The sequence below is a fragment of the Pieris brassicae genome, chromosome 1 (genome assembly GCF_905147105.1).
Source record: "Pieris brassicae chromosome 1, ilPieBrab1.1, whole genome shotgun sequence".
NCBI classification, from domain to species: Eukaryota; Metazoa; Arthropoda; class Insecta; order Lepidoptera; family Pieridae; genus Pieris; species Pieris brassicae.
Window position 1 is genome coordinate 12,665,048 of NC_059665.1, and position 23,445 is coordinate 12,688,492.

Consider the following 23,445-nt stretch of genomic DNA (forward strand, 5'->3'; position numbering starts at 1 on the left):
ATTAATACGAAAATATTATCGCCACCTAGTCTTTTCGCGCACTCCTGAATAGCGTAATAATTGTTGCGGGCACTCATAATAAAAATCTTAATTAAGGGCATCTATTATTTTTACAAGCATAATTTGTCATAAAACTAACTAGCTAACACACAATTCACTATGTGAATAAATCATATCTCCTGCTATTAAAAACCATTAAATAAAACAACAAAATGTCCCTTATTTTATATTTTTAAAAAGCTCGCAATGGTATTGCTTTGCATATAATAAACAAAGCAATACCACTTCGAGAACCGGCGAGTTGTATTAACGGTAAGACTTCTGGTATCTGGCACGAGCACCTGGTCCTCCGAATTTCTTGGGCTCGCAGCGTCTGGGGTCAGCCACCAACAAACTCCTGTCGTATTGGACGAGGATGTCTTTGATTTCCTTCTTTGAGGCTTCATCTACGACTGCAATGTAAATTAACCATATTGTTATACAACTTCAGTTATAGATTGTTTTAATAAAATCCAAATAGGAATAATAAAAGCCTTCTAAATAATATTAAAAAAAGATGTTGTGATCATTTCAAACTAGTAAGGTATAGTTGACACAGACTGCTTGGTAATGTCACTGTTTTTCTCCCTTCTCTGAAATGACTGCATCACATAGAGCAAAGCAGCTTTGGAAAGAAGGGATAATTATAAGAATGCAATATGCAAATATATTCAATTTAAACAAATTAACCTAACTTGTGTATTAGATAAAAAGAGATAATTCAAATGTACCGACAAGTTTCCCTAATTTAGGTATATATTTTCTAAAAACACTTACATTTCTGGTAGAAAGCAATAAGAGCTTTGGAAATGGCTTGTCTAATAGCATAAACTTGAGCTACATGACCTCCACCCTTTACTGTAACTCTGATGTCAACTCCTGAGAACTTTTCCTGAAATCAAACTTTATTGTTGAAATATTCATTTGTCTTATATTAAATGTGATGAAATTAATAAATATTTCAGTAAAGTTTCTCACTTCACATCTGACGATCAGGTTCGGAATAAGTTATAATCATCATGGAGTAATGATTTCTTACAGAAACATTTCCAATAACCATTCTTATATGTTCTAAACTTATAAGTACATGGAACAATTGCAATAAGTTTCACTATGAACAAGAAATACGAAGATATTTCTGCAACAATTTATTTCTTTACAACTTTTCTCTAAAAACCAGAATCAACTGTAGAAGTTAGGCATCAATCATGATTTAAAGTCTTGTGTTCATAACAAATTTGATATATGTTGTCTCTATTGTGTTTGTACAAAATTAAAAATTAACAGCAATAACTTCTACATAATAATTCCATAATTAAATGTAGATTGGAAGCACATTATTTTACCAACAAATAAAAAAAAACTGTTTATTATTTACCTTGCCTAACAACAGAATAGGTTCCTGAAGTTTGTATTGAAGAAGACGAGGTTCTACCAAGTCTAAGGGACGACCATTGACACGGAGAACTCCATGGCCACGCTTGCAGTAAGCAACTGCTGTGGCAGTTTTCTGAAAGAGATTGAAAATTTATATCAACAAAAAGTAAATGTGGTTTTCAGGTCAGCTGGAAATCGACGTCGTTTAGTATGCGAAATAACGTTTCAGTTATATTAAATGTCGTTTCCATCTAGACCATAACAATGATATTCATTTAGGATGGCTGGGTAGGATAGAAACTATTTTCTTCCTTTCTATAAGACGTTAGCATCAATTTGGTTATAATGCAACAGTCGGCGTGAAAGGATTCATAAACAAGTTTGGACACATAGTAATTACTTTAATTGGAATTCATAGCCACTATGAGAGTTTAAGTACTAATATAGATGCAAGAAATAATATGTAATTAAAGAAATACTGAAAAACACGTGGACTTGGCAAATACTCACCTTGCGGCCGAAAACTTGTACTGCTTGAATTGGTTCACGTCTCACCTGAAATCACAATTAAATAAGTTTATATTGCGTAAATATACTAAAATTTACTGAATTTATTCGATATTTTATCGCTAAAGTTATAATACGCACCTCCTGCGCGGCAGCCATTTTGACAGAGAAAGACTGAATCTTTCACAGATAAACATAAATTGGATTTTCTTCCACAGGAATTGCACAGACTATAAAACTAAATAAATAATTTCAAATTTACAAGTAAAATTTGCAAAATCAAAGTGAGTCACGGTTTAGATACAGATTTAACTACTAGATTATTAGGAAATTCTTAATAAAATCTAATAAAAAGTCTAATCTGTGCTCGTACATTGGTGCCAAAACAGATATTTAAGTAATGTAAACCTTACATATACCTTTAATGTGTTCTTATTTATTTTCTCTAAATTTCTAAAAGAATTATATTTATATCGTTAAAGCGGCATCTCTTAGGAGAGAAATGTAATCTTTCATGTCGTAGTTGTAAAAATCTATAAATTATCACTAGATGTCGCTAGTGAATGGTGCTTTATGTTCAGTATGTTGGTTGTGAACTCTGATACGTACTTGTTTTGTATTCAATAAACGTAATCGTTGCTGTGAAGTCGTGCGGTATGTGTACGGCTAGCGGACTCGTATTCTATACGGATAACGCCGGTACTCTTAAAGTGAAACAAAACAGTGAGAACAAATAACTTTAAAAATAAATTACGTATATGTGTATAAACATGAACTTTTGACACGGGATTTCTTTGGATTTTATATTTTTCCATACAAGTAAGTAAATTTTAATATGTTTTCCTATCGATACAATTAAAATATTTGTTGTTAGATTATTTAGAAATTTTGTTAATTGGTGTGTACTTTATATATAAAGGCAGAAATATAATGGGGTAAAAAACGAATGTAAGCCGTGTAATTGTTTTTCAATTTCGGATAGCATTCCATAAGAAATTATTATTTATAATACCTATCAAATTTATACGAATAAGTTAATTTATTCTATAAATCTTCCGAAATTATTTTTAAATATCAAAATGCACTATTGCCACACTTTTCTCTTCAAGTTTGTTATTTAAATGTATTGTTACGTTAAACGAATGCGTCACAAAAAAGTGATTCATGTAGGAATGTGGTTCAAGCAAGACCCAGTTAAATTAACAATTACAAGTATATATTGTGGTATTTACTTATTACCTACGTTCGAATGACCACAATATAGGAAAAAACAAACTTAAATCATGATAGTAATGAGCATTCCATGAAGTCATTTTCAAGTCATAGTGATGAGAAGGAATTGGATATCTGTGGCTGTTTTATAATGTTTTATACGTGAGCAGCTTTTCCCGGCTTCGAGTGGGCATTATTTTTTTTTATTTAGGAAATAAAAATGTACTCGCGGTGTTACTAGATTTAGTAGAATTTAGTTCAAACGGTTTACCTATATGCACTAAAGTTAATCGTTACGATTTGTTTATTTTATTTTTAATATTTTTTATTAACTCATACTTATTTCAACGTTTTGTTTATTCTTTTTAAAATTTTTGTTTTTATTATATCGTAGGATATTTCAGATCTTTGTAATAATATATTTTAAGGTTATTTTGATATATCTACCTATTGTAAAAATGTGGCACAGAGAATAATTAACATTTCTTTATTTGTTTAAAGCAAAATCCGAATACTCATTTAGTCTAAATTAATTGAAATTAAAATTTCTTACATTCATCCGAGTCTTATAATTAAAACAAATTTTGCCGCGTCTTTCTGTTTGACAGAAAACGACTGCGAGGATTTTTATGAAGTTTTCATCAATGAAAAGGTTTGGAAATATCAAGGCTTACGCTTTACGGATAGCCAATTAGTTTTTAACTAATTACGAGATCGAATTGTATCCATTTTAGATATAATTAAAATGTAGATTTAATACCAATTAATTAATTCATAGATTAGTAGACCAAATTAGAGAACGACTTTTAAGTATCTAGTCTATCTGTACCATTTAGTGGGGTTACCATTAAAAAAAAATCTTCAAATTAGCGAATTTCTTATAAACCCTATATCGAGATTTTCTGTAAATAAATTAAACGTATAGTTCAGAGAAAACTATGGAATAAACTAAAAAATATATTAAAATATCGTATACTGCTTAAGGTATGGAGTGTTTAACATTTTTTATATCAGATTTACTGTTTCACTTGTTATTAACTGCGTAATTGTAAACCTTTTATTTGAAAATCGCGTCGTTAACCTCAACAACGAACCTGCGACCCGTTTATTGGAATACGAGTCGTTTGAATATGATGATCTAGTTTGGCTTACAGACACGATAAATGTCATTGTGTATGTAAGTGTATATTTTATTAGTTGGGTCATATATATTCCAACTTTCAGAACAGTCCAATTCTAGATAGAATATTTTTGAAATAACACACAATTCTGGATCGGTCACTTACATTACACATACCCCTATCTGCAATATAGATAACCTAAGTAAATAGCAATTATTGTATATGGTCTCTGGTGTCAGGCTTAAAAGGTTAATCGCTTACTTCCTTAAGGCAAGGGATAAATACAGAAATTTAAGACGCCAAATAAATGTACCAAAAACATCAATTTCCAACAGTTTTTCGTGAGTAAAAAATGCAGCCTAAACAAAGACTTATCAGTACCGATAATTTGACCATCAAACTGGGTCAGATAGTGGGTCAAATCCATATACCGACTTGGTACACTTTTAACCGCGATACCGTTCTTTGACCGACGTTAACATACGGCTTCCTGCAAGAAATAGGCATCGGGGACGGGGAATACTTGACGCCTCTTATGCATAAAACAAATCAATGGCGCTACAACCTTTTTAGGTCTGGGCCTCAGATTTCTGTATATGTTTCATGATCATATTTTGTTAATCGAATAGGCAAGTAGGTGATCAGCCTGCTGTGGCTGACGCACGCCGTCGACTTTTTGGGTCTAAGGCAAGCCGGTTTCCTCACGATGTCTTCCTTCACCGTTCGAGCTAATGTTTAATGCGTACATAGAAATAAAATCCATTGGTGCATAGCTGGGGAACGAACCTACGACCTCAGGGATGAGAGTCGCACGACACTAGGCCAACACTGCTCTGCCTCTTAGGCATAGTTTTTAAAATAATAAAAATATAATTACTGCCAGCATTAAAGGTACACTGCCACTTTTAATTTTATCCTAATTTCCTGTTTATATAGGTTAAGAATATTGTAAATACTGTATTGTGTGTTGTATAATCGAATATATTATATAGGTTATTGCGGAATATACTGAAAAGGATGTATTAAGAATATCCATAGCGCTAAATCACCTGCATCATGAGCATACCCCACATACACACCTTCACGTACATTCACACACTACACTACACCTAACTTTCACACAATGACACACGGCCGAGTTAGGTGTTACGTATTTCATGATTTTTATTGAAATTTTCCTTTCTTAAATGTTTTAACTTTTTGTATATATTATGTATTCCATCTTTAGATATATCTTTAGTATAATTGTTTTTGTTGTATATAATTTATGTTAATTGTGGGAAAGATTTAATTTTACATAATTTACATTTATATACATATTTCAATCATCGCATTAATATTCTGTGTGCCGATTTTTGCCAGGCAAATCCCGCCATTTCTGTATGGACTGTGCCCCTCTGCCATGTACCAGCTGTTTCCTTAATCCGGTCTTCGAAATTGTCTTCCTCTTTTCCGTTTATTGTGCGTTGAGCACAAGTTTAGCACCTTGTTGCTCCACTTTTCTTTTCTTTCCATGTGCTCTGCCTATTTCCACTTAAGTTTGTTTATTTTCTTAAATCTGCTTCATTATCTTATTATCTTTATCTCATCTATTCTTTTCATCCCTTTCATACCTTTAGTAGGATGACTAGCATTTTTATTCATCAATAACAATATATTATACGATTGTAAATACAAAAGGAGACTTACAAAAACAAATGGGGAATAACTTGCAAAAAAGTGTTAAACAATGCGCGTTAATTAATGGGCCTTCGTGCCGAGAGGAATCAGTTTTTTGTATGTGTTTTTAACATAATAATTATTTGAATACTCCACCTCTATATATTGTCTATGGCTTACCTGAGTTGTTGCTTAAATAAAGCATTTATAACTGATATAAACGCGAATTGAATATATGTACATTACAGTATATTGTATTATTACTTTTGCATTTGTACAGTTAAATTACTTTTTACGGAGGGGTGTGTGTGTGAGCGTTTATATGTGAATGCAGGACTTGGTAAATACTCTCATTAATAGAGTTTTCTCGCTTACGTAGTTGTCAATTCCTCAGGTTTGACTGTAATTTATTCTTATAGTTATAAATTACAATATACTACAGAGACGGAGACAAATAAAGAAAAAAAGACTATGAAAAGTACTGACAATTTATATATTTACTAGCGGATCCGACAGTCGTTGTCCTGCATGATATTTCAAGCGATTAGGATATTAAATGAAGTATGAAGATACCGACTGCAGTGCCATCTGCCGGGCTGATGAATCTAAAAAATTCGGGGCGCCACTCAAATGCATACAATAAAAATCATTCGACTCTGTCCCGTTTAAGTGATATACACACGTACAGTAGAATTATGTGTATATAAAAGTTAAAAGATAGGGCGAAAGAAGTGTTAAAACATTTATTATCATGAGTTGGCTAGCCTTACTTCCGAGTCCCAAACATCCAGTTCTTAGGCGGATTATGTAATGTTCCATAAAAGGTCAATGCCAGTCGAAGGAGAAACGACTTCAGTAATCATAAGCCTACAAGAATGTGGGCTCTAAGATGACGCTTACTTTAGATCAGTGATGGGCAAACTTTTTTTAATGGCGGGCCACAATGTTTAAAAAATTCTAAAGGCCACAATTATAAAAAAATAATGCATTGTTGTTAAAGCTTTTAATTATAATATCATAAAAACAATAAAAATAGAATCTACTTTTTGTTCTCGACTGTCAAAACGGAATTATAACGGGCCACATCCAGTCTATGCTGATGGACCTTCGGGCCGGATTAAATACTTTCGCGAGCCGGCGATGGCCCGCGGGCCGTACTTTGCTCATCACTGCTTTAGATTGTCAGAAACGACACTTAGTACTAAATGTTCCGTACAACGTAATAGGATTTTGTATCGTCCTTTAATTCTGGTTTCTGGATGTCACCCCAAGTATCTTCTCTTAAAATAAGTTGCGCTACAACAGTTTTAGGTCTAGACCTCAGATTTCTGTATCTCTTTCATGATTATTCGTCCTATAGGCAAGTAGGTGATCAGCAGAACGTGGACTTTTTGGGTCTAAGGCAAACCGGTGTCCTCACAATTTTTTCCTCCGTTCGAGTAAATAATTAAATGTAATAAAGTCCATTGGTGCACAGCCGGGGTTCGAACTTAAGGGATGAGTCGTACGCTGAAGCCACTAGTCCACCACTACTCCCTCTATGTATCTTCTTTTAGTACAGCTTAAATCCAGCAAGTAATATTTTCAATACAAAAAACAGCGTAAGCTAACCGCGAATCACTTATTGCTAAAAAATACGGCATTCAATAGCAATTTATATTTAATTATTTCGTAATCCTATAGCAAACATAAATTATATATAACAAAAAACAATTAAACTTAAGATATAGCCAATGATGGAATACATAATATAATATATAAAAAAGTTCGAATATTTACAAAAATCGATGAAAAATATTATTACGATTCACTAAGTTATAAATAGTTCGGCTGTTTTGTGTGATGGTTTGAATGTGAACGTATGTACGTAAGGATGTGTATGTGGTGTGTTTATGGTGTATATTTTATGCTATATATACTAGCAAAAACATAAGTAGTAACTTATATTCAGGGTCAATCGATCTATCATCGATTAACAGCCATTAAAACATTTGTTACATTTTCTTCATCGGCTGGTTTCTAAGAAATTACACAAAATAGTCTCAGATCAACATGCAGCATCTTATTGCGCCCTTTCACATTGATATGATCGTAACTCCGAAACTATCTTCTCAACACTATCTAAATACATTTAAATAAGTACTCGTCGTAACGTAATACTAACCGGTTTTATAATGGTTTAATTTAATTTAAACGGCTCAGGGCGACGCAGTTGGTAACCTTAAATAAGGTTACATTATAATACTTTGTTTACATCAGAATAACAGAAAACAGGTGAATAAAATTAAATAAATGAAGACATAGGATGTAAATGGACGGTCTTACTGTTAAAAATAATGTAAACATTAATTTACTCAAGTAAAAAACATATAGGTAAAAATAAATATATTTTTTTACATATTCTACAATTTATAGTCAACAATTCGAGGTATGTTAAAAAAGCGCCACAGAGCACGACGCAGACACATTTTTGCACGTTTCTCTGATATTTGTTTCAAGCACGTAAGTAAGCACAACAAATACAACGCTTAATAGTGATTCACAAAGGTTTTAAACCGAATTATTTCCTAAAACCTTACAAAATAATAAATAAACCAATGGGGTGCTTAGCATAGAAATATGTCACATTGATTGTATGCAAGCTTTAGGATTCAAAACAATACATCTCGCGAATGCCGACTCGCAGGAAAGTCTTAGGTCGTATTACAAGTAATTCTAAACTATCTAGCCCGGTGGTCACTTGCTCAATATCAGCTCATCCGGTACATAATTTGTTTTACGCTATTTAATACTCGTGGACTCGGTACACCTTGTTGTACCAAAGATGTTTACAGTACTAATGTCCCCGTTACAAAAAGGCGCTTGATGGTAAAAATTAAGGGTTTAACATAAAAACAATTGTCTACCGGTAGGACTTCGGGTAGAAACGATTTTTGTACATTTGTAGGGTATAAGCTTGAAAACTGAATCAATTGTTAAAAATTATTACAGTATTTGCTTCTCTATGCCTTAGTTACCTGAATTTTTTTTTAATAAATATCCAGTCGTGTGAGGCCGCTAGAAGTCTTATTGAGAGATTATATGATTTTATTTAAGTATACCTAAAGAAGAGAAGACTTCTATTACTAATAATTAATAAGAAATCACCTTAATATACATGACTATGTGAAAACAGTGAAATTAAGTTGTAAATCGATGTTCGAAATTCAAATCAACCTCGTATGGAAACACAGATTAGAATAAAAAGAGAAGATTATGTTTCCTTAACAGTGAAAATAAGTCATGAATCGATATTCTAAATTCAAATTAAAGTCGTATGGAATCAAAGATTAGATTTTTTTATATTTAGTAAAAATGTGACTTTTATAATGTAGGCAAAATTACATACATACATTTTTAAATGCATACATGCATATGTCAACACCTTGTGACTCAACCCACTTATTTGAATTTAAATGAGATCTCAAATCACTTACCGCATTAAGATTAACTCACGAACATTTCATCTTCATTTTAGATGGATTTTTAATGTCTGTCAGCTTTCATATTTTTTTGCTAAACTTTATATTTTAAATTCGATATTGACCTACGTATAGCCACATTTCCAAAAATCTGATTTCTCAACAAACTTACCTGTACTCTTAATAATAAAAAAAAAATTTAACAGTCCCATTGCATAGTTTTTAAAGTAATTTCTATTTTCATCAAAGCATAAACGCAATTAGGCAGAAGGAGACAAAACAGTATTTTTGGTAAAGAGATTGCAATTTCATGTTAGTTTTTATTAATAAAGCACATTAATTTAAGTTTCAATTCTGATTTAGTTTTCTTTAGGCTTCTGTGTTTTTGCTTTAGGTCTGGGCCTCAGATTTATGTCTGTTTCGTGATGATGTGTGAATTTAGAAATGACGATATTAGATTTAATAGGCAACTAGGTGATCAGGTTCCTGGACCTGACGCACGCCATCGACTTTTTGGGGTCTAAGGCCAGTCGGTTTCTTAACGATGTTTTCTTTCACGGTTCGAGCGAATGTTAAATACGCACATAGACACAAATTCCATTGGTGCACAACCGAAGATTGAACTCGGGGATAAGAATCACACGCCGAAGCCACTTAGCCAACACAGTCTTAGTGTCTACATAAAGTAAAACATGTCAGAGACTGATTTCTCTTATCAAACGGGAATTTATGAATTTTCTCTAATTACAGGTGCATTTCGATCGGGAAAGTGATCAGGTGAGTCAGCCGTCATAATACATACTTAGAAACCATACAAGTCATAGAAACTACATTTCTAATATAGCTAAAAGACTTTTAGAAATGCCTTCTTAACTGCTTACGGAATCTTCACTTATGTTACACTATTGTTTGTGACGAACTAAATTTAAAAAAAAACTACTGGACTAAATCTATTACACTTTGACCTTTGTCCCATTATCGACACCCGTCTTCCATCAACTGCAATATAACAACCACGTCAACCGAGATTCTCTAATAATATCAGTTCTCTAGCAATTTTATGCCCGGCAGGTCCGGACTGATAGATTTGTTCATATCAAATTCTTGCTTTGTGCTTAAGTGAATTTCTGACAGAAAAGTTATAAAGGATGGTGTATATTTTACACTTATGTTGTACACTTACACTGTACTTATGTTGAATAAGTTTTATTGTCATATATTTTTTTATACATACAATTTTTTTGTTAAAGACTTGTAATTTTTCTGATAACTGATAAGAATGAAAATACTATCCCTGAATAACAGAGGCATTTTCCAAAGTATATTCAATCCATGCGAAGATAGAACAACCTACATTATGATTCTTTAACGCTCGAATCATCAACAATCGTTATTAAATAACTTAAAAATTCCTTTATGGCTTCCCAGAAATACTAATATTTAGCCATGAATCACTTGTGAATGCAAGATAAATCTTCGCGGAACAATGTCCTTTCGCTGAGATTCGAACGGGGACCGGATTTTATGAATGAAACTCGTCATCGATGAGTCACTTTCGTCTTGATAGTAACTTGTCCCAATTTCTGCGTAGTGTTAAAGATATGAGTCATTCACCAATATTGAATGAATTTCCTAATGCTACTTGTAAAAACAAGTAATCTATAACGACAGTAGCATTTGAAATCTAGCTTTACCAAGTTACGATGATCCATTGATAATCAAGTTAAACTCTGTTAAAATAATAATTATAAAAATGTCTACCGTTAAAGATTTGTAGAATACTATTTGCCGTCAATTCGTTCGTATTTGTAAATTAATTATCATAAAAGGATTTTCTTTGTAACCAGTCCAGAAGTCGAATAATTTCTTCAGATTCAAAAATATTTGGTCCCTTATAATGTTTCGTTAATACCAAATAAACATATATAGAACGTATCATAAAGTTTACTTAATACACAAAATATTTGATACAATATCACTTTTATACACACATTTACAGTCTCTAATAAAGAGATACACTCTGTTCCTGTACACTATTCAAAAGATTTCGTCCTTTTCAATCTTCAACCAGTCTAGGAAAGTAGGAAAGGAAAATAAAATAAATTTTCATTTTACTGTTAAATATCTTGTCAGGGGCGTCTTCGTCAGTTCCTCTAGCTTACTTAAAGAGATTAAGAAATGATTCTTAGAGCTAAGTCTGACTTCCGTACGTCAAAATGTGGATTTAGACAAACGTATGTCACAGTAATAGTAAGTTTTGTTTCATCTTCATCTTTCATGAATCTCACTCTAGTAATAAAACATGACAACACGTATTTACTTTCGTTCCATTCTACGCCCGTGGCTTTAGTTTTTTTAATTATTCTATTACTTAATAAATTATATTTTGATGCATATATTTTACTGTCAAATCAAATCATTTATCCATTTAGGTCATTCGTTAAAAAGGAATGCATATTAAATGCTAAACGATTCTAATTTTACATTTACTGCCAGTTCACAAATCAAGGGCGTAGAGCGGAAGAGAAGATCTTTACTAGCAATAAACTCTCCGCCACTGTTTTTAATTGCCATGTTTTTTGTATAACACCATGTTCCACATGACATCTCAATTAATAGTTAAAAAATTTAAATAAAATAAAATCAAAAATGTATCCTCCATCAGCAGTAGGCATGATGAAATAGGAGCACGCACTTACATTCTCCTTTCTGTTGCTTGAATAAGCCATTTAATATCCAGTTACCCGACAGTAACTCCTTACGGTATCATTTTTAATCTCATTACTGTAACCTGTACCGGATGTCATACGAAACTCACAATAGCTCATTCACGTTCTAAACTAATTTAAATGTTCTATTGTATAAAATAATTTAGTTCCCAATGGCAGTCAACAATACATATAATAGTTATTCAATAAGAGTATTTGCAAGTTTACCAAGGTCCTAAAGTGACTCGAGCATCGAGACTAAGCGGTACAAGGGCGCGGGTTAAAACGGTTTATCAGACGAGCAGTGATTGCCTAGTGAATTCAGCATGTGACTCCCACCCCTGAGGTCGTAGGTTCCATCCCTGGCTGTGCACAAATGGACTTTGTTTCTATGTGCGCATTTAACATTCGCTCAAATGGTGAATGAAAACATAGTGAGGAAACCGGCTTGCCTTACCCAAAAAGTCGACGGCGTGTATCAGACACAGAAGCTGACTATTAGATTCACAAATGATCATGAAATAGATACAGAAATCTGAAGCCCAGACCAAAAAGCGCCACTGATTTTATATTTTATGTCAGGCGATTATTATTTGTTTGCTCAAAACAATGCAAAAAGTAAACTACTGTGGTACTAAAGACCACAGAAATCTGTATAAACTATTTTATCAAAAAATGTATATCTTTATAAAATCTGTTGTATGTCTTGTTATGTAACAATGTCGCAGACTTGTATATAAACCATAATATAATCTATTCAATCTCGGAGAAGCACCGGTTTTTAAAAATGTCTTTGTTTTACGGAACTTTATCACAAATTCGTATGTCCATTGCTCGAAGTTTCGAAAGTTTTAGTCGCGCAGATTATTAAAAAATCTTCAGCCTTATAATAAAAACTTCACACATGACGAACACAATTACAATAACGGAACTATCCCACGAATCAATTGATACTTACCTTCAACACCTCAAGTGATCAAAACATCGTTAATAAATAATGACGTTTTGATGTATTAAAGAAAAAGTGACAGTTGACATTGAAGTTTCTTTAACGGTTAATGAGAAATTTATCTGTGAATATAAACAAATTCCTTGTTAATTACGTAACAAATTGATCGCATGTTTATGTTTTATAAAAGAGAAAAGCGGTATTAATAATTGGTACAGTGATTCTTTTCTTGATCCTAAATCAAATTTTATTAATAAAAACTAGTATATAAATACATTTGTTTGCATAAACAATGTTCAAACGATTAGATTGTGTTTTAAAAGAATTGATCCATCGCGTGACTGAGTTGTATATTTAATTGGCTATAGTAAATTAATTTTACGCCTTGAAACACTTGAAATATAGCTGTTTAACATTCTATTGGATTAAAATTTAAGAAAGGTACGTAGTTTATGAAATACCAGAATATATTGTAATCATCATACAACACATTAAGTATGACAATTTCATAATTATTATATCAAGTATAACTAGATTTCAAAAGATCGTCATTATAACTACGTAAATTAAAACAAAAAAATATAAATGTATTATTCGTATTTTTATGATTGAAATTGTTTAATAATCTTGAAGGAGCTACATCGAAAGCTTATAGATAAAATTGTTTTGAAACACTATAGAGGCATAGATAAAAAAGTTATGTAGTAGTCTTTAGTCAGTGGTCACTACGTAATGCAGAAGCCACGAAGCCTGCATCAACTCCCGCCACAATTACGTGAGTGACATTCATATTGTTTCATTAGAATTCTAAATGCCTTGTCAGATGACAACCGGCGTTTGACAGGCCACAATGGTCGGTAAACCGTTTCTAAATTTAACTTTAAGATCTACGTAAACGATTTCCAAGAAGGCTTTATTTCCATTCGATTGGCGATGCGAGCGGAATGAAAATCTTAATTTATACATTTCTTAGACGAAATATATGAATAAAATTGCTTATACATAACAATAATTAAAACGAATTGAAAGAAATGTATTGAATATTGTATACAAAAAAATACTAGAAAAAGATAAAAAAAATCTAAATTATATGATTGTCAATGCCTAAAATGTTTCGATACATTGAAACCAAATAAAAAGGATTCCAAGACATAAAAACGTTTTGGATTTGGACATAGTCATACTTAGTGCTAATAACTAAATGCTTAATCTTACCCTTTGTCAATCAAGAAGTAAGAGATTGTAATATATGTACGTCACAATCTTTTCTTTCGGTATTTGTTTTTAAGTTAAACAAAAGTTAGACACTCTTAATTGTATACAAATGTATTTTAAAATTTGAGCAGTGCTAGCCTAGTGGTTTTAGCGTGCGAGGCTCAACCCTGAGGTTGTAGATTCGGTCCCCGGCTGTGCACCAAAGGACTTTCTTTCTATGTGCGCATTTAACTTTGAAGGTGAAGGAAAACATCGTGAGGAGATCGGCTTGCTTTAGACCCAAACAGTCAAGGGCGTGAGTTAGGCACAAACGGCTGATCACCTACTTTCCTATTAGATTGACAAATGATCATGAAACAGATTAAAAAATGAGGCCAGACCTAAAAAGAGTGCAGCGCCACTTATTTATTTTTAATTAAAAAAAAATAGTAAACCGCTCACACAGTGACATTAGAAACCATTTCATCTGAGTTTCCCTTTCATAGTTGAAAGCTGAGTTGTAACCTTTACAAGGCACTTGCCGTTCACTTATAAATTGCAAACATATGACCAATAAGTAATGTAAGTAATGAATATGAGTAATGTTAATTGTTTGTAAACATGTACGGATTGAACATGGATGAGTTCATAAATAAACTGGCGTATATATACCGGCAAACATGTTGAACAAATGTCAACAAATGTTAAAGGTATCACTGGGAGGGGCGAGAGAGTGATGTGTCGATCACGTGATTGGTAAATCAGTTGACGTTTGTGTCGCGCGCTGTGTACGATGCACAAACTATCCCCCACTCCCTTGTTTAATGCTCAAGAAGTATGCCTAAGTATGAATATTTCTGATTTTAGGCAAGGTATTAAATTTAAAGTTGTATTATAGTATTGCAATTATACAAGGATAGTACGTTAGAAAAGTAATTATATATTATAAGCCATTCATTATAACTATTCATGTCAAATAGTCTCGCGTCACTTGGGCAACAGAAAACAATATTTCACTAAATAAGAAGTCTCTAAATTACCATAATTAATTACCTAAGCGGGACGTGAGTTTTTGTTTTATTAACAAATTCTTGCCAACGCTCGGCACGCTGATACATTGGAATATAAAGAACAATAAAATTCAAGACTTAATGTGACAAGTACTAATTATAGGCACGACAAAATAACATCGATTCAAAAACTATAAAAACCGAAGGATAATTGAGTTGCTACCCTGATACGGCTATCGGCCAGACCTAGTTAGTTTACAAATCAATCTGAATATCGGTGAGGTTAGACCTGACAAAAATATTTTCTAAATAAATAAGTATAATTTATAGTATTGCATTTATAAGCTTAATATATAGAACAAATTATTTTTATTCAGGACATATATCAGGGCCATGAAACATACAATTTTCTAAGTAATGCTTGTATTGAATATTAATTTATTACGTCTTTATTACCTAGTCTTGCATCTTCATGATTTGCATATAAATAAATTATCATAATGCGTTAATCAAAAATATTTTATTATATTTCTTTTGTTTTTCAACTTTTGTGATTCTTTAAGATGACAAGATCGATAAAGATTCAAGATTAGATTAAACAACCTTTTTATGTACAGATATTTCAAAATATATACTCTTTTATACATTATCAGCCTTATATCCTTGATAGAAATAATTGTAAAGAAACAGTACTTTAATCAAAGGACTCTATCAGATTAATATATGTATATACCATTATGATAAAGTAATTAATACACCAGTACCGCTACAACCTTTAAGGTCTGGCCTCAGATTTTGTATCTGTTTCATAATAATTTGTCAATCTAATAGGCAAGCAAGGGTAATCAGCCTCCTGTGACTGACACACGCCGACTGTTTGGGTCTAAGGCAAGCCGGTGTCCTCACGATGTTTTCATTGACCGTTCGAGCGAATTTTAAATGCGCACATAAAAAGAAAGTCCATAGGTGCTGGGGATCGAACCTACGAACTCGGGGATGAGAGTCGTATGTTGAAGCCACTAGGCCAACACTGCACGGATTATGAGAGATAGCGTTTACTATAAACATAGGTGGAATATGTCAAGTCAGTATGTGTCAGCCAATCATTTTGGTTACTCAGTTATTAAATCAAAAACAATCTAAAACCTATAAAATCCTCACCGGCCACTATAATGTTTCTGGAATTGAGAAGCTATTTTAAGTGAAAATACACATATGAGGGGTACTTCTTTGAAACTCGAACCACTCAATATAACACAAATTTCCTAAAGAACTTTCTTTCAAACCGAGTAGTGGCCGAGTGGAATAGGCTTCCGGAAAATGTAATTAGTGCACCTCTTTGAACTCTTTTAAAAATAGGTTGGATATTTTTTCCAAATCTCCAAATACGCACGCATAAGCTTATTAAGCTGCTAGTGTGTTTATATACATAATAATAATAATAATCGTAATTGACACGAGTTGTAGTTGACTAGTTGGACTATAGAACATTTTATAGGTATGAATTGTATTTTTTAATAAACATCTCTAACTCTTATCTATTTTAGTTTTACACATTTTTCATTACGCAAATCCTATTTTAGTAACGTAAATTTACAATTAATGACGTGCTTATAAATTTATTCCGTAATTATTGAGATACTTACAAGTCCATAACTAATATGATAAGTACTGGCGGCCTATGTGATACAACTTGGCCGCAATAACATACAAAGTACTAAACTTTTCTCTTTATACGTCATTCAGAAAGACGAACTCGAATGTCTTTCAAGAATCCTCTTGTTCCTAGTGTGTGCTATTATTGCGTCCTTTTCTTCCCCATTCATTTATATTTTTCTTATGTCCCGTAATTCTTATCGCTTGTACTTTTCTGTTAAAGAAAAATTATAGATGCCTAAGAAACCGATTTTCAATATCTATATTTCTTCGGCTTGAGTAGTTCATGTAATATAGACCATGGGAATTATGAGAAATAATTATTGCGTATAGACTACGTATAACGAACATTTTCCACAGATTAAACTTTTTACATATTTTTATGTCAAAGACAACATTATCAATGACAGCGGACATTAATAGACTTATGATTTTGAAATATTGTAATAATTAAACGGACGATTATTTTTTGTTGTCACTGCTCCCGACTCTGGTTACGTGATAGGGTATCTTGTCTATCACTTACTAAGATAAGATTAGACCGGAATTCGATAGAGAATCCAAAAGAACCAAAACTTGAGAACAAGGATGAAATATGAAAATAGTATGGAAACAAAAATATTATTTTCTAATTCCATTTACAAGTAAGATTCTTAATATCTACATTATTATGTATTAGATAATTATAATTTGACTTAGGGTCCTTTGAGAAAATAGCGGACATATTCTTAAAAGGCCGGCAAAGCGTGACCGGTTGTCTCCTATTACATAAAAAAAATACTCTTTATGATATACGATAATATTGTGCAATACATCCTAGTAGTAACAGTTATTATGTATTTAATATAATCAATGTCCTGATATGGACAACGGATATGGGGCATAGATATAACATAGTTGATATGTTATGATAATATAATTGCATTCCCCGTGATGTACCGAGCTATGCGAGTCTCGAAACCAACCATCTTCTAACAACTATCTTATGTAATTTAATATTTTTTTTTCTTTACTCACAGTGGTTGCCTGGAGATCGCTCGAAAGCGATAAGGCCGCCAGTTGCCCTCCGTTTGATTTAATTATGTTCGATTTTTTTTTAATTTTGCAGTGTAACGAAGTGTTAATAAATAAATAAATACACTTAACAAAAACTACTTAGGAGTTGTTTTTGATTGCAACGGATTAATGGTTCAATTAATTTCACTGAGGAAAATTACATTGTTGTACAACCAATTTGACATACAAACTTACGGATGGAATTAAACATTAATGTCGAGGTACATTGGGTGGAGGTGTATTTAAAAAAATTTAATACAAGATTTCTTCACAGAAGCATTTTTTTCGGTTGTTGTCGTCTTTCACTTCGTATTACAATAAGCAAATTGCAGAATACAAAGTAGATACCATCCGTATCACCTCCGTCGTTCCACAACTGATCGTTTTCTAAGTCAGTTTTTGCCGTGCACCACCGCCATCTGGAACCAGCTGTCTAGTGCAGTATTTCCGAACCAATACGACTTAGAATCCTTCAATAAAAGAGCGTACCAACACTTGAAGCCTCCTGCCCGTTTAACTCCTATTAAATGAAAAACAGAAATGTATTAAAGATATTTTCACAGAGTGTGGAATACCTTCATTGCATGATGAAACAACCCAGCGCAAAAAGCTTATTAAGTTTTATTAAACCTTTTATGTAATTGAAAAACTCTAGACTGGTAATGAGCAGTCGTAAAGCACTGTCCATTACAGTCAGTTTATGTATTTGCACGTGCGCATACCAGCTCGCTGATTGTGTCTCCGCATTTGGAGATGGAGACAAAGAACGTTACGGATTTATGGGTAACAGGATGACCGTCGAATGAATAAGCATGGGATTATAACTGTTGAGAATTATGTTGTGATGTTGTTTCACATCTGTTCCAAGGGAACTTTCTGCTGCGCACTACTGTGTGAATGCCCGTAATGATATTTCCGAAACCGTAAGACTTAGGGTTATAAAAGGCCAGCCTTTTGCAAGTGTGAGGTTCATTTACCATAAAAAAAATCAGTGGCGCTACAGCCTTTTTTGTGTCTAAGGCAAAAGTTATCTCGCGATGTTATCCTTCACCGTTCGAGCGAATGTTAAATGCGCACATAGACATAAAGTTAAGTGCACAACCGGGGATCGAACCTACGCTGAAGCGACTAGCACAACACTTCACTTACCATAATACGTGCAAAAAAACCGTAGTATATTTACAAAAATCAAACAATTTAATTCAATGACTTCGAAATTGGGTTTCGTTGCCGTCTTAATTATTGGAATCAGCACTTCGTTAGTTTCAATTACCGTCAATTGATGATTCATATATTGCAAATGGGTTTCACCTGGTTTATTTGTTTGAGAAATACTGTCAAAAAATCATGTTAATCAACAACATTATTTCGTTATTTATTCTTCCAATAGCTAATAATCTAGAATATATGAAAGCTGTTTGTATATTTGGTTAAACGGTAATTTCAGGAACTATTGAATAAATAATTATGGATAGTCCTTCAATCGAGGGAGAAACAAATAGGAGTGGAGCATTAATGAGAAATTCAAAAAAAAAGGAAAAGGTTTATAATTTTGTTCTACAGAAATCCATTATTGGCGGGTTTCAGCGTGCGACTCTCATTCCTGAAGTCGAAGGTACGATCCCGGGACGCTGGAACGGTGAAGGAAAGAATCGTGAAGAAACCGATTGGCTTCCGTAAAAGTCGACGGCGTGTGTCAGGCACAGGAGGGTGATCACCTACTTGCCTATTAGATTGACAAATGGTCATGAAACAGATACAGAAATATGAGGCCTTCTGAGGTTGTAGCGCCACTGAATGTTTTTTTTTAATTTAATCATAATCTAAATAAATTCGCCGTTGTCATCATTTGTATTTAATGAATACGATATATCACAATTTTGACAACAGCTACACACAGCTGAAGAATCATGCGCATTTATGTGATCATTAACAATTGCGGCAAAGACCGTGGTAGTATTTAATATAACGAATATAAAAGGTGTACATCCTAGAAAATTCTAATTGCAAAAAAGAAAAACGGCCACCGCGCCATTTACGTGAAACGAAACATCTGCACTGAAACTACTTGCGCAGCAATTCGCAGCTGCCAACGACAATCTAAATGTCAAACAATTTGTCAAGGCCACACAGGTGATTCACCACAGCCTCAAGTGACCATTACTAAAGGAATTAAGCACTTAATAGAACAAAGAGATCCCTTAACTTCCGTTAATTGACGGATTGATCTTCTGATTTTACTTTTCAGTTCACAATTGTAAACAAATTTATTCAATTCAATTGATTTATTCAATACAGCCCATGCTTGGCCAAATTATAACTAAAAATAACATTCAATTAAGCTATTTACAAAATTGACAGTAAACCTCCTGCTATCCTCTTATCATTTCCAAGTACATTTTTAAATTACAGTATATTACCCCCATACGCTTCACAAATGGCTAGGTTTTATATTTAACTATACTAATATTTAACTGAAAAATACATTCGTAGTAAATAAAAAAAAACCAAATTGGCAATGTGCGAAAAATGGGTGGCCGAAAAGGCTAGAAAGAGGCCGTTAACGGCCTCTTTCTAGGTGGACAGTAGACCCGATGAAGGTGAAGGAAGGCGTTGGAAACAAGCCCATACTGGAAATTTAGGGGGAGGCCAGCAGTGGATGCAAACAGGCTGAAACTTACGAACGAATATTAACGAATAAACCGATTTCAAAAAGCTTGCACCAAAACCTTTATGAGAATTCTTGTTCTGGATAGTCCATTTATTAAAGACTATATACATCGTGTTAGAACCGTATTCCCGGGTGATTCAGCAGGGCAAAGCTTATCTTAAATCAAGAAAAAATGATTGATTGAATATCTAAATTTTGTTTAGTATAATTTTGTTAATTGTCATCTCACGCTTCTACTTCTAAAAATTAACTATCGACACGTGGATGGAGCCGTTTAATTTTTTTAGTCACGCTTCCTTATCAGCCATATGGTTCGCACGCGTGCCCTATGAAGGCGGAGGGACATATCTAACGATGTATGAAATTAAATGCGAAAGTGTGCCTTACTAACTGGGACAGTCTTGTAGCATTCGGTACATTTATTATAATAATTATGAATTTTGACTCTTTCTAAAACTTTAAACTTTTTTATTAAACGGACTGTTTAAGTAAAGATATTAAAACCAGTACATTGTTTTATATAATGCACTAGAGGACGAAGAAATATATTGTGAATAAAGAAAGTGTACTAATAAGTTATAATAATAATAATTAAAAATGGATAAATAGAAAATTAAAACTATTTTAAAAAGTTTTGGTCCCTGTGGCAGTGTACCTTTGACACTGGCAGCATTTCCTCGCTGTAATGCGATACTTATTCGTTGAGCGAGAAAAGCACCAACTCTGAGGTACTACCAGACGTCAACTTAAATCTTAAATTAGCGGCCGTAAACTTGAACCCCGAATGGGTTGGGCCGTCCCAAGAGTCTACTCCAAGGGAACAAAATCAAAGCAAAATCAGGAAAGACTCTTTATATTTGAGCCGTTTATTATTTTCCGCCAGAGCTGCGTCCGCGCAAGCTTTTGTGCGAGGGAGGTAAGACGGGGCTATCTTGTACACAAGTAGCATCCCATTCCAATAAGTTACTTTTTATACAGGATCTAGTTAATACTATTGCAAAAGGTGATCTATTTTAAAAGACGGCCTGTCCCGGCCTTACACTTACACACACCGGCCTTATATTACTAAATATATAGGAAAGATGTCAAAGTCAAAAATCATTTATTCATATAGGTAACACAATGTACACTTAGGAACGTCAAAAAAAATTACATTAAATGCTTCTTATTTAACATTTACTGCCAGTTCTCAAATCAAAGGCGTAGAACGAAAGAGAAGATCTCGCAATAAACTCTTCACCACTCTTTTTAGATCTGTACAGTAGTAAATTTGAAAATGAATCTGTAAATTTGCTGTTAATAATACATTTATCACCTTATACATTACCAGAAGTACTCTTCAAATGGAATCGGTACTTGTAATTAAAAAGTAATAAATGAAATGAATATAAACTTTTAAACAAGATGCTTGCAGTAAAAGTAGGCAAGTAGGTAGCGAATGCAAATTTTGCGTGTACAATATAACACATTCGGAAGTATTTATCATATTGACATATCCGATTGCGTGAGATTAGTTTCTAATCACGTGATTAATTATCGACATTTGAACTCGCGCAAATGATTTTTTTTTTTCATTTAAAAAAAAAACTATTTACACGTAACATCAATAAAATTTTTAAATCAATAAATTTTTCACTGTAGATCCATGGTTCGCTATTTACATGCAGTTATCATGGGCGAACTGTTAGGTTAGAGTTCCGTGTGCTACATCTTGGAGATTCAGAGTCCAATACATTTTTGATATTTAAAGGATACATTTTAAAACGCAAACTCACACACCATAACCACTTAATTAATAAATGGTCTTGGTTTGTACATGATGCTTTCGTATAGATCATTATATATTTCCATCCTATATTTATTTACTTCATTATGAATAAATTGTTAAATAATTAAATTAATAATCCTGTAAAACTGTATTTAATATTTAAAAAATTTCGTTACATCAATTACATATAGGATAGGTTGTTATGTCTGTCACTTAATTGTGTCCCAAGTGCAACATTATGGAACCTTTTCGAGTTCCGACAGATGTTTGGGAACCGGTAAGCGTTGCCGGGTGTTAGGGGTTGTCTTTACAGGCTGTTCACTTTAGGTCGTAAAAGATATTAAAAAATAAAACCAGTTGCAATCCAAGTAATAAACTATTTTAATTTAGAATACACATTGAGATTTCTCTTTAGCTAAATATAAGTAAATTTATCTACCTGATGAAAACTTAATCGCGTAGTATATTAGTTGGATACATATGTATTGTGTATTAACACATGTACGTAACTATAAAAGTTGTATTAATAAACGATGATTAATTTATGATAATACGAAGTGTTGGTACTCTTGCGCAAATTACAATTGTGACCACAGAATAAATATGCGTGATGATATCATGTTTTGAATTATTGCTTATTATTAAAACAATTGAACATTAAAGTAAATAATAAAATAAACTTTTTATAAATAAAATAACTTTGGACAGGCATTATCATGTTTAAAATTTATAGCTTTTATTAAACTCAATTTTTGTACTAATAAATACCATCTATATCACCTCAACGTCCGTCGTTCCACAACTGAGAGGTTCTTAAGGAAGTTTTTCTATGTGGAACCAGCTGCCCACTGAAGTAATTTCCAAACCAGTTAACTCCAAGAAAAGAGCCTACTAATTCTCAAAAGGCTGGCAACGTGAACCTTCTGTCAATGTGAGTGTCCATGGGCAGCGGTATCACTTAACATCAGGTGAGCCTCCAGTCCGTTTGCCTACTATAAAAATAATGGTGGATAGATTATCAAGTATATGACGCACTTAGGTGCCTAGTTAAAAGCAT

General features: G+C 32.9%; 2 protein-coding genes across 3 annotated transcripts in view; one reads left to right on the forward strand and one right to left on the reverse strand.

Moving 5' to 3' along the window:
- Window positions 1-213: 213 nt before the first annotated feature.
- Window positions 214-2,124, reverse strand: LOC123711587 (40S ribosomal protein S16). Its single transcript, XM_045664234.1, has 5 exons — window positions 2,065-2,124; window positions 1,927-1,971; window positions 1,418-1,549; window positions 817-931; window positions 214-452 (listed from the first exon to the last, which is right to left on the reverse strand). The coding sequence occupies exons 1-5, from the start codon at window positions 2,080-2,082 to the stop codon at window positions 307-309; spliced, it is 456 nt and encodes a 151-aa protein (XP_045520190.1). The 5' UTR covers window positions 2,083-2,124; the 3' UTR covers window positions 214-306.
- Window positions 2,125-2,557: 433 nt separating this feature from the next.
- LOC123720839 overlaps window positions 2,558-23,445 on the forward strand; it is a 38,446-nt gene continuing 17,558 nt past the window's right edge. The window contains exons 1-3 of one of the 2 annotated variants that reach the window (XM_045677639.1): window positions 2,558-2,742; window positions 10,127-10,153; window positions 19,513-19,564. The gene's annotated coding sequence lies outside the window, so the exon portion shown is untranslated. The remainder of the gene's footprint in view (window positions 2,743-10,126; window positions 10,154-19,512; window positions 19,565-23,445) is intronic. The other variant, XM_045677630.1, reaches the window with a different exon arrangement.

Excerpts from the sequence above, each read along its gene's own strand:
- LOC123711587 (XM_045664234.1), bottom strand. Across the intron at positions 932-1,417 it reads CTATTCTGTTGTTAGGCAAG|GAAAAGTTCTCAGGAGTTGA; the intron begins GTAAATAATAAA and ends GTTTGATTTCAG. Across the intron at positions 453-816 it reads TATTGCTTTCTACCAGAAAT|TCGTAGATGAAGCCTCAAAG; the intron begins GTAAGTGTTTTT and ends TTTACATTGCAG.